Source organism: Melanerpes formicivorus, unplaced genomic scaffold, assembly GCF_026170545.1.
Source record: "Melanerpes formicivorus ecotype bairdi unplaced genomic scaffold, bMelFor1.0.p_v2 SCAF_5, whole genome shotgun sequence".
Taxonomy (NCBI): Eukaryota; Metazoa; Chordata; class Aves; order Piciformes; family Picidae; genus Melanerpes; species Melanerpes formicivorus.
The window spans coordinates 9,823,816-9,836,435 of record NW_027142357.1 but is presented as its reverse complement, the minus strand read 5'-3'; the positions used below and the strand labels follow the sequence as shown (position 1 = coordinate 9,836,435).

General features: G+C 40.5%; 1 protein-coding gene across 4 annotated transcripts in view; it reads right to left on the bottom strand.

Annotated features, from left to right (window-relative positions):
* UBE2F (ubiquitin conjugating enzyme E2 F (putative)) overlaps window positions 1-12,620 on the bottom strand; it is an 87,822-nt gene that overhangs the window by 61,769 nt on the left and 13,433 nt on the right. For 3 of the 4 annotated variants that reach the window (XM_068138020.1, XM_068138019.1, XM_068138022.1), the window contains 2 exons: window positions 12,126-12,191; window positions 5,121-5,188 (listed from right to left, as the gene is read on the bottom strand). In XM_068138020.1, the coding sequence (XP_067994121.1) occupies window positions 5,121-5,188; window positions 12,126-12,191 (134 nt within the window). The remainder of the gene's footprint in view (window positions 1-5,120; window positions 5,189-12,125; window positions 12,192-12,620) is intronic. The other variant, XM_068138023.1, reaches the window with a different exon arrangement.

The window sequence follows — 12,620 nt, the reverse complement described above, 5'->3', positions numbered from 1 at the left end:
GAAACTCAAAGCCATTCAGAACAGATTTTTTTTTTTATTTTCCAAAGGCTTTTAACACCCTAAGATAATTTAAAAGTGAATATCAATAGTCTTACTCTTCTCACTGTAGGAAGGCAGCCTCTCAGGATGATTACTTTTTCTTTTTGTACTCAGAGTATGGACAGTTCTTACAGAAAGGAAAACACTGAAAACATCAAAAGGTCAAGCCCACTGATTCCATCTCTGGCATGCCCCTAAAACAGTGCTAGAAAAAAAATAAAAATAAATAAAATCAAGGTAGTCTTGGGTGTGAAAGAGATTGGATCCAAGCAGAGGATTCTGCAGATGCAATACCAGGTTTTCCCAAGGCTCCAAAAAGCAGCCAGCCTGACCCAGTTGCCTACACAAAGAACAGATCCAAGATGCTCAAATTTCTTTTGGAAAATATTTTGGGGGCATGTCTGAGATTAAGCACTCCTCTCAGGATGTTTTTCACTTGGACTGCCCTGGAGAGTAGAAGCATTTCCATTCAGGACCATGTTTATATGCTTGTGTCCTTGAAAGCATCACCAGCTACTTCCTTCATTAGGGCTGCAGGGAGCATCACCTGACTGCTCGCTCTAATGCCACAGAAAGGATGAAGATAATTCCTCATTCTGACCCCATTTCCCATAGGGCAGTTTAAAAGGTGAGCAATAACTTTTAATATTAAGGGTTTCTTGTAGTATTTTCAACTAGCACTTAATAAGAAAAAGAAGAAACAAAGCAAAACAAACAAACTCAACGATCCCTGAGTCTGCTTTATTAAGGCACAAAGAAATTTAACCAAGAGCACTGGAGAGAGTACACATTAAAACAGCAATCCAAGAGCAGCAAGTGCTCATTAGTGTATTAACTGAACCAACTCAAAAATGCTACTGAGGCATGTGACTTCTTGGGCGCTGCCTTCACAGAGCAGCAGTGTAGAAAGACCACTTACAGAATACAGGTGCCGTCAGGTCCACAGCATTTGATTACTGCTTGGTTCAGCATAACCAACACCAATACTTGCTCAGTTTCAGTACTAAATCAGCAATAATGAAAATACATGGACTAGGCAACATGGCAATGCACAAGTGCAGCATTTAGGAGAACTCTTCCATTTGGGCAACACACCACTGCAGGAAAAGCCTATGGCAAAGTCTCTTAGCTCTCATCAGCCTTGCTGGAAAGCATGCAGTCAAATGCAGGAATAGAGTGACAATCTACTGCTAGCGCCGTAGCACAGATCTGTCTGAACCATCTGTATGCCTCCAATACCTAATTGAAAAAAGGAACCCTTGCCAGTTCTTAAACTCAGCTGCTTGTTAAATTATCCACCACTCCCACAGTTTTCATATGTTAATTATGGCTACAGAGGAAGAACTCTTACAATATTGTACTGCATTACAGACCATAACAAATATTTCTAATATTCCTCACAGCTGTTCACTGGTAGAAAAGTCTTTCAGCCCTACCCTGCTGTGTGCTCTGTCCCACAAGCAAGAGGCAGCAGTTCACAACAGTGCTTGCTCCAAAGCATCCCTGCCACGTTTTAAGATCTTGAATCTTTGCACCAAGGAAATTCATAGCCAAGGTACCAAACACAACCATACATCCTAGTCAGTTACACCTGTGGCAGTTTTAGGCTATGCCTTTAAGAAATTTTCACAGATCTTGAACAGAAAGTAGTAAAATGTAAATAAGTCACTATTGGGTGTAAGCAGGAAAGTAATGATAGTTCTAAACAATCCCATTGGAAGAGATAAGGGACTTAAACTAGTTGCACCAAAACAATCTCTCTCACTTCTTCGGGCTGGAAGATACTAACTGGCTTTACTGACCTTGGCTGCATCGCTTTTGTTGTGACTGGTATTAACTTCTCTGCTCTGTCTCTTGTCCCTTTTATGCACAGGGGGATAGGAGAAGCTATAAGCTTCACCTGGTCTTTGACCAGAGGGGTCCCCGTGGTGTTTATTAGTTGCAAATACCTGTAAATACTGTGTACTTTGTACATATTCATTGCACTCAATTGTAGATCATAGTTTTGCTTGTAAATACAGATTTTATTTGCTTCCAACTGAGCTGGTCTGGCAAATTTAATGTTGGGGGGTGGATTTTCAACCCACCACAACACCTAAGCACAAAGATAAGTTACTTCTCTGTATTCACAGACCCACTATTTTCTGAACAACCTCCAATGCTTTAATCCCTGTCAGAGTAGTATGCCACACCTGCAAGACACAATAAAATCTTTCAAGCTTTTCCTCTATGATTATATATTGCCATACTCTTCCACTGCACCACCAGTCCAAACATTCACTTTTCCCAGTGCAGAAGTTGAATGCTGAAATTGGACTGAAGGGAAGGGGAAAAAAAGAATAAAAAATTTCCCCAGGGCAGAAGCAAACCTGCAGGACTTTAGCAACACAATACTACAGAAATTAAAGGATAGCATTACAGAAACTGTAACTTACACATCTTGTAGTTGTGGAACTACGAACTAGTTAACTAGGAAATGGATGTAGGCTCTGAAGCAAGGCCATTATGACTTGCCAGTCTTGTCTGTCCAGTGTTTTTACTCCTGACACGTTCAGCAGTCCTGCAAGGAGCTTGACACGTGCAATATCCTAACCTTGGTTGTGGGCTGAAAAGAGCACTGGCAGGTCTGAGGAGCTCCACTAAAAACACGGTCATCAGACATTTCAGTCTTATTCTGGCTGGCAGAAAACAAACCGTGGCCTCGGAGTCATTATCTCCATCAATGTGAAGATACACATTTTCATTAATAACCTGAGTATAATCCAACATTCAACCTACTGCAATTTTTTTTTTGGACTTGCATAAAGGCAAACTTTTTACTTTTGTATTGTATGAGAGGTGTTCAGAATCAAAATGCAATTACAAAATGTCTAATTAACATTTGCTGTAGATTTGCTGCCAGTGCTGAGCAGGGAAGCATAACAAACCAGATTTTTTAATTATAGCAATTGGGATTAAAAAAAAAAAACCAAACAAAAACCAACCACCTCCCAGATCAAAATTAACATTCAGCTCTCCTGTTACCACACAGTAAATATTTTCCAGCAGGGGTGACCATCTAAACACAAGAGTTTGAGAAATTAAAATGAGTATACATTGTGTATGTTCCCACGTGTGGCTTTGCCTCAGTGGCTAAATTGCTGTGACTGAGATGACTAAAAATTAGACCAGCAGAGAACATGACAGGGTTGCCCCTTTTATAGTGAAAGCCGTATTTCTCAGGTATGTGATGGCACAACTTTCTCATATGGGAACAAAGAAGTAGTCAACATTAAAACACACACAAGCTAGCAAAAGTGATCTGTATTGCCATAGGCAATTCTTTGGTGAAGAGAAACTTAATAAAACCACATAACCAAAACCATCCAACTGCAAGCATGATTAGCACATGTAGGTGCTTTACACTGAAGTAGATCAATGAAGACAGGCAGGATCTTAAACACTTCTAATAAACACCACCAGCTTGAGCATACTCCTTGACCTCACTCTACAAGGAGAGAACAACTATCAGAAAAAAGGAGGGGGGAATTGAAGGCCAACTCAGAAATGCTACAGTCCTCAGCTAGCCTGAACTTTTACAAGATGCCAGCTCCATGCATTCATACACTGTAAATAAAGGAATATTAGGAAGCTTATGAAGGCATCTCCTGCAACACAAAGCTAACTCTGCTTTCAGAAACAACCTTTCTACTCTACTAGCAGTGTTAATGCACTGTTCTCCAAGCTCTGTCTGGGAATTCAATATATTACATTACAGAACAATGCACTTCCTTTTTACATGCATGCAAACAACGCTGTGACCACAACCACTACCTGTATATAATGCTGAATTTAGGCTTGGTGCATTTGCACGAGCCAAAGGTCTGCCTGGAAACACTTGTCTGGTATCCTCCACTACATGTTCTTCAGCTTCTCTGAAAAAAGAACTCCGAACTATCAGCACCAAAAGTAAGAAAAAGAGAGAAAGTAGAAGGATTGGAAAAAAGTTAAAGGAAGCAAAATTATCAAAACCATTCAAAAGAAAAGAAAACTAAACTCTCATAACTAATTGCAAATACTGCAGCTCAAATGAATCTTGTTTCCTTACACACCAAACTACTGTGAAACAGAGTGGCAAGTGTAATTCCTGAGAACCAGATGTATGCCCCAATTGTTTCCCATCTCTGGAGTCAATCTTTGCTGTTTCAACAGCTAAACTCTGAAAACAATACCTCAGTTATTTTTACTACACTTGCAAGGTTCTGCAGTTTCATTAATATACAATAATGAAATACCAACTTCTTCTTGAACAGGCCAAACTGTCTGGAGCTTTCCATGTATCTACAATAAGATATCACAATCATTTGTACGTCCTCTGAAAAGCTGTTTACCTAACCACTGAAACTGGTAACCCAGTTGTCTCAGTATCACTGAAGGCTGTTGGGCTGTAACCACTGGATTGCAAAACCACAGCCAGGGAAATTATTATTCCCATGCCCCTGGACTCGTGCAACACTGCACCCAGAATTGCTTCCCATTTTTAATTCCCCATTACCAGACACACTGACAAACTGGAGTGAGCCCAGAAGACAGCCACGATGGTGATCAGACCAGAGCACACACAACAGAAGCACAGCTGAGAGTACTGGATTTATTTGGTCTGGAAGAAGGCTGAAGGTGGGGACTCTATTGCTGTCTACAACTACCCAGTGGAAAGGTATAGAGGAGACAGAGTCAGGCTTTTCTTAGGGGTGCACAGTGATAAAGCAAGAGGCCACAGACAAGCTGCAGAAGGGCAATTTTGACCCATTATATGAAAAAAATTCAGAAGGGTAACTAAATGTTGGAACATAGGTCCAGAGAGGTAGTGGAATCTCCATCCCAAGAGATTGTTAAATACCAACTGGCTCAATGCCTTGAGCAACCAAACACTACCCCAACTTCTAGCAGGAGTTCAGATGACCTCCAAAAACTCCAGGCAATCAAGATTTTTCTACAAACTCATGATATTTTAGTAATAGACAGAAGGTCCTTTCTTAGTCTGAATGCCACATTCCCTCTAAAGTCCTGTTGCCTAGAGATGTGAAATGACAGATACTCACCACCATATTGTAGGCATCAGGAACTTCAATTTCAAACTGAAACTTTCCACCTTGGTAATATCCCTCATCTAGAAAAGAAAACCAACAAAATTAAACAGGAGACTCAACAGAATATGAAATGAAATAACAGCATAAGACTATCATCAAATATCTAATACAGTTATATCATAGCATTAGCTGCTGCTAGTCCAAAGGCAGTGTGCATACAGTGTCTCACTCTCCCTCCAAAACCTTTACAGTGGAAATTGTAAATCAGAGTGACCCAGGAAAACCCACCTTCCTGCTCGGAACACAAGGCAATACCAAGCTCAAGGAATCTTTAAGCTTCTCACGTCTGTATGAACAATATCCAGCCACGTATCAGCCCTACGGCATGCCGTACCACACCACCAGCCCTTGGAATGAGATGGATACATACTTCACTTTGCAAAAGCGTGCCAAATCCTGCTCCTGGATTTAGCAGATCTTCCCAGACGCATGCTAGTAATCACATAATCATAAGCAGTATGAATAATGGTATGCAAGAGCATGCTTCAGAGTGTACTACAATAAAAGAGACAAGTTGCTCTTTTGTTGTAATTATCCTAGGATGATATATCAGGTAGGAAAATCTGCCTGCCTCTCTGTCAGCCCCTGACTCTATACTGAATTATTAAAATAGCTACATTTTAAAATACGAAATCTGAAAATATCTAGTTGCATTTAACCAGAGATAATATAACAGGGTAACAGCCAGTCTGCAGCTCTTGAGATGGTTGTGCTTGGAAGCTGAAATGCTTGTAAGTGATCTAAAGTGTGTCTGCCTAGCATTGCCATTATGGAGAGGTTTTGTTTTTTTTTCCATTAAGAAAGAGAAACAGACAGATAGCCAGACTGGGACACCTCAGGAATTCTCTGGGTCAAACCACCTTCAGTAGTCTCTGTATCACACAGTCCAGCCACAGTGAAGGCCTGAAAATCAGGAAGGCTGGTCATCATTGTATGACATATTTTAACTATTTAAACCCACACTGCAAAGGAAAGTTCTGTGAAGCAATCCACAGAGTTTACAGAAAGATTAAAAACAGTTTTCTTACTATGTAGCTTATTCTAAACCACACCAAAAAAATACACCTATCTCCTCTACTATAGGCCATCAAAATCTTCATTCAGAATGGTGTCATTTGGACATACATAGATTTAGCACAACGTTAATTTCCTCCTACCAACTAACACACCACATCCACTTGCTCAAGTTTCACTCCATGCTACAATCTCACCACTGTCACCACAAGCCTGTAGCTTCCGCAAGGTAATGGTGACAGGCACAAGACAGCGGCCAGCTTCTACTCTCCTCCTCTTTGTTGTAGCTCATTATCTGACTTACTGAAAAGGAGAGGATATCACCCTGTGAAATATCAGACTCTCCGTTGTAGGGGGAAGAGAGCCAGCAGCTGCTGCAGCTGCCTCCACACTGAACTGCACAGTGCAAAGCTGCAACCTGTCCAGAGCACAAGCTTTTCAAAGGCATTCCCCAATTCCACTCCAATTCAGTTCTGAACTATGTTTGATTTATTAAGCAGCCTTTTCAGACACACAATGCTTCACCAGAAGGTAAATCCAAATGCACCAATTTTTATGGGAAAAGCAAGATAAAAGCATTTGTCTTTTGCTTCCAAATACTCTACTGATTTTTATCTCAGTGTAAGGCATTTCTAAAGAATGAGATGTAAAAGGTGAGTTATACCAACATCCTTTTGATGAAACTGCTCCCTGCCAAATGTGTGGAACACTGAAAGTGATACACTGTTTCAGGAAGGAATGATTAAGGAAATAGATAAGATTTTACTGCCTCAGTGGACAATGCTGCTCGCTTTCTCTGCTGTCTGAAGCTTCTTCGTTTTGTCACCTGAAACAAACTTCCTGCCATTGAAAAACATCATTATACCACTACTTGCCTCTGTTCTTATTATCTATGCCAGTACCTTACTGGATCAAAAGCTAGGAAAAATAAGGAGAAAAATGATTAGAACATAGTCAGAGTCCTGCCTGCTGCACTAACATTTGGAGCACAAAACTGGAAGCTGAGGCTAAAATATGGCAATGATCTGGGGGAAAAACAATCAAATAAATAAAACCATGAGTTGAAGTAGCAGGCACATGAAGAAAACTAGAAGAATATGTAGAGCCAATGCAATTTTCTTGCAATCCCCAGACAGCTGGGGTAGTTTGGGGGTAGCATGATTATTTGAGAGTCCTGTTCTTCAGGGAATTAATCAAGGGTCTGTTTTCCGGTTTACATTCCCTCAAATGGCACATGTTGGTGAGCACAGCTGAGCATCTAAACACTGCCGACTCAAGGAGCTGCTATTAAAAGTACATCCTTTGTGGCCTGTGTTAATTATCTTGCATTTTCTTTTAAAGCAAAAAAAAAAAACCCAAGCAAACAATTTGAGTTTCGTAGTTTCACAGCATTCTTAGCCAAAGCACCTTAAAAATGCAAACTACAATACTGAGTCAGGCTGTTGATAATGAAACTTGAAACCAGAGTGGGAGAGATGGTTGCTCTATTAATAGGGCTTGAAGACATAAATTTAAGCAGTAGAAGGAAAACTAGATCTCAGACATAGTCCCTTTTGGCAAAAGTCTCATCTGTGGCCAACTTCCTAAGTTATGTGCTAAAGCTATTTTCCTTGACTCTTATTTGCAGTACTTTCCTCACTATGAGCTTTGCCAGAACTTCAGTTTTTCCCACCACTGCTACACGCCTCAAAAATGGAGGGTCTTTGTCCCCATCTGTATTCATGTGGTTGGATACAGGGAAAGAAACTACCATGTAGGAGAAGGTCTTTATTGGCTCAAGATGCTGTAAGATGACTTCAGCGTGAAGGCTTATCTTGTTAATGCGTTGCAAGGTTTCTGGCTGGGAGCTGCGGCTCTCCAGAGAGAGGAATTTTTAATATACATTTGAGTGATTAATGATGAGCAGCACACTTTATTGCATTGTTCAGTGAAAAGATTTACAAACATACAAGGAGAACTGTGAGGGTGAAAAATAGCAAATAACAAAATCAGTAGGGTACCCAGTATATTTTTTTGATTAGTGGTAGCATGGAATGATGCCAAGATAAACCTGAAACAAAAGGAGTAGCTGTAGTGCAAGACAACAATGAGTTGTCTGAGGGAAACTCAGTCATGTAAACATGTGGAAGTGACCTGCAGTGTGAAGTGTGATGTCCAAAGTGCTCCAAGTCTTCCAGAGAATTTTCAGTCTTATACAGAATAAGTAATTCTATAATTAATACATAATGAACCTCTAATGGCCTCTAGAGCTGTTAATACACGGTTAGAAAGTGCCTAAGCTAATCTAAAACTTTTTTGCAGAGAAGAAGAGGTATTCTTTCACCATCTGATCCTGCTGCCTTCTGCTGACACTGGTGATGATTTAACCCTTCTGAAGACCATTGCATCTCAGTAATCCTGCAGGAAACTCTGCACTCATTGTGTGAGAAAGGGCTTGTACTCTTCAGCTGAGCTCACCTTGTCTGATTTCATCCTGCACATGGACACAGGGAGTTTCTGCTGTGCCCAGAAGGAAGTGGATCTATCCTGAGCTACGTCTAAAGGGCAAGAAAGAGCAGAGAAAGCAAAGAACAACTGTTCAGCTTTCCCCCGCCACCTTGTGCCTCTCTTAAGCAATGTCAAAGCGATTTTGCTGTCTGTGCTCGGAGTTAAGGGTCTACCTTAATGCTCCTGCACACCACAGACTCTGTGGACATGGTGTTTTCAGCACGCAAAGAGATGTGGAAAGTGGGTTTTCTCTTGCTGCGTGAATGGCAGGAATCTGACAGTCTTTTGGCAAGCTCTCCTCCCTTGGCGCTGCTCTTGGATATTTCTTTTGGACAACTGTATTCCAGGGAGCATTCTTTAAATCTGAGGATTTTTTTGGACACATCCATCAACAGGCATCTATTTCACATTAGTGGGGTGGAATACAAAAAGCTGCTGCACACTTTGCTCTGAGTCCAGAAAAATCAAGGAACTATTGAAATTAAGCCAAGGAAAATAATCCTCTGCTGTGGGACTCCCTGAACACCCTTAACAAGAGTTGGTGTTTCCTCTTTACCAGGCTGAATCAGCAGTACACTTCTCCCTGTGCAAGCTGGTGTTCTGTGTGACTGCTTATGTTGGGAAGTGATCCTTGGAAACAGTGAGGAGTTCTGATAGTTGGTTAAAAAGCCATTATAGTGGGTTGCATAGTGGAGGATAAAGTGCAGTTAGCGGTGTACTGTGGGGTAACCTGGTGATGCTCAATCCGTTTGAACTCTCAGGAAATACGGGACCATTTCCCTAATTTTCTAGATTGTGCTACTAGATATCCACCCATGGTGCACTGCAGAAAGCTTTCATGGAAAGGAATCAGAATTTCTCAGGACAAGCAGCATTTTATGCTAAATAAGCAATCACTCTTGCTAAGACTTTCTACAATTTGAAGTGAAATTTAAAACTCAGTGTCACCAGAATAATTCTGTAACATTAAATACTAAGAAAAGGTTACTAGGAGAAGTGGAGAGTAAGAGAGCTGAGAGTATTTGATGGTAAAGCTTATTTTTGTATTCAAATTAATCCTTTTTCTGAGAACACTAAAGAAACTTCCTTCACTGTCCTTTCAAGATCAGCCACATTTGAAGTGACTGCATAAAACAATGCACCCAAGAACAGAGTTTCTCAGTAACAAGGCTAGAACACTGACTGCAAAAAGTATTTCTAGAGTTAAATACCTTCAGTCAGCACCTCATGGTACCCTGACAGCTGACTACTTTCAGAAATTGCCTTGGTGTAGGGTTCCTTATAAAATATGGTTACAGAATTCCAGCTCTAATGTTAAATCAGAATATAAAAACAACGTGAACATAAAATAATTAGCACTCCTCTACCCAATCTGTCACAGAAAGGTACAGTCTCTGTAACTGCAGATAAGCAAACTGATCACCTTAAGAAGTGAGCCAGCAAGAGCCTCTGCTGTGCAGACTACCAACCTGCACTTAGTACAGAAGCCCTAGCAGTGAGAACTGCAGGGCAGCACAGACATGCCTTGGCAGCCATACCTACACTGAGCCCAGTTCTTGTTACACAATTGGAAAGCAGCAGAGGTATTTGCAAAGTACTCCCTTAAGAACCAGATTTACGACCAGGATTTCTAGAAGTAACTCAGGTCCTCAATACAAGAGTGTTCCAGGCAGGAGGAGGAAAACTGGCACTTCCTCTGGACTGTCAAGATTCATGGTTTAGACACTACAAAAATAGTTGCCTCAAGCAAAGACTTTGGCCTATTTGTGCAAGGAAAATTCTTTAACAACTACTTAACTGTCTCTCTGCTATCTTACAGAAAACTAAGATTTAGCATACTCTGAAAAAAATCCCCAATAACAAAGGGAATCAGAGTTAGAAAGATTTTCTTGGTACGGGTTGCATTCTGCCTTTAGAGAGTTGTGCTAAGATGCAGCTGATCACAGGATTCTGTACCTGAATTACACACAGCTGAAAATAGATGTTTACTTCCATCAAACTGCAACTGCAGAGACTTCAGCTGTGCTGCTATATTTAGCTTAACAAAATGTTAATTAAGATCATCTCATTCCCAAGACCATTTCAGCAATGAAGCTAAACCCATGCTCTGCACTCAATGACTGTCTTCTGACTGCAACACAAACTAAAAAATGACTATATTTGGACCTTAGAATTAGTATGAGGAAGCTACGACTGCTTCAATTCAAGACATCCCTCACCCACACAATGTAAAGTCAATTCTCTCCCAAAATATAAGGCAGCATCATATAAACTGAAGGATATCTGGTGCAAGCAGACTTACATTGGTCAAGTGAATGTGAGTATCTCTCATGCACAGAATGAGAGGTTAAAAGTTCTGTAACAGCACTCGCATTTATTTTTGATTACACTGACTAGGGCAGCCTTACTCAGTTTTCCATCACAAAAAGGAGTCGCATGAATGGCCACGTTAACAAAGACCACCCAAGATTCCTACTGCCGAGGAAGTACTAATTGATTTTGGGTAATAAGCAGCAACAGTGACATCTAGTGCCCATTTGACTTCAAGATCCTGAATTCTATCACCATGCTCAGTGTAAACCATTATTTCTCTAGGTAAGACATCAGGATGTCTGCCATATTCCATCTGAATTCCGTCATCAATAAGCATCTACAGAAACTGCATCTAGAAGAATTAGTTGGCAGGGAGACACTGATCCAAACACATCTATCTAACTCAGTGTACTTCACACATCAATCCTCCAAGTAGCTGCAGAGTCTCAAAAGGTAACACACAGCAAAAATAAGTGCATGTGAACTTTAAATAATCTTCCGTGCAAATGCCTCTGTAAAACACAAATACAACTTGCTATTCTAAAATGGACATCTAGGCAACCAAACTCTAACTTCAGATAGCTATTAAGAACCTTAGGTGGAAATGGTACATTCCAAAAATCATTTTATTGCTTAGGATGCCAGCAGAAGCTTCACGGTGTAGTTAAGCTGTATTAATAATAAGATCCAATTTCCACATAATTAAATATTCAAAGACTTCAGACATGCCTACACTTGAAGTTTTCCAGCAGTGTTATATATCATCTGTCTCTTCACCTCTGAATAATCAAGCAATCAGCAGGAAAGAAAAATCTGCACCACACAGGGCTGCAGTACAGTAATTTCTCTAGAAGTACTCCAAGATTTTTCTCAGCAATTAAAACAAGGTGATTTGCATTTGGCTGAGAAAAAGTTTGAAGTGAGCAAATGAGCTGAGTATTTCCTAAACATACTCCATTTTGGTGGCCTTTTTATTGGAATCAAGATCTCAAATCCAGCCAGTTTCTCCATTGCTCTTGTAAAACAATCCCTGTATTACAGCCAATCTTTCTTTGACTGGAAAGCTTATTCTGTTCTTGAGCAAACTCTTGGAATTACACTTCCTGAGCACCAGCACACACAGAAACAAAAGGCAAAAATTACCTGGGATTACAGTTAGCTGAAAGTAATGAAGCTTGTTTGGATCAGGAAAATTCACTTTACATGTACCTGTGAAGCAAAGGAACAATTTACATCAGACAACTGTTTTTTTACTGTTAGGAAAACAATTATATTACCTTTCACAATGTCCAAATTCACTCCTCTACCTTTCAGCCAGGTGATTCCCTCCTACACTTTGTCCCTAACCATTTCCCTACACAGCTACAGATCACCTGCAGTGATGCCACTGCACCACTTTGAGCTTTGAAGAAGCTTATTTCCATTGAGTAACGGTCTCAAAGACCTTGCAATACCAAAGGACTTGCTCTTCCTCATAGGTTGCAACTACATGTTAAGACAACAGCATGTAGAATGAGCATCTCTTCCTTACACATTTGCACACAAATAGAAATGATCACAGACTGCAGTCTGCAAGTCAGGCCACCATGGCCCTGGGCTAACAAAGGATTATTGATACCTGCAAAGTATAATGAGAGA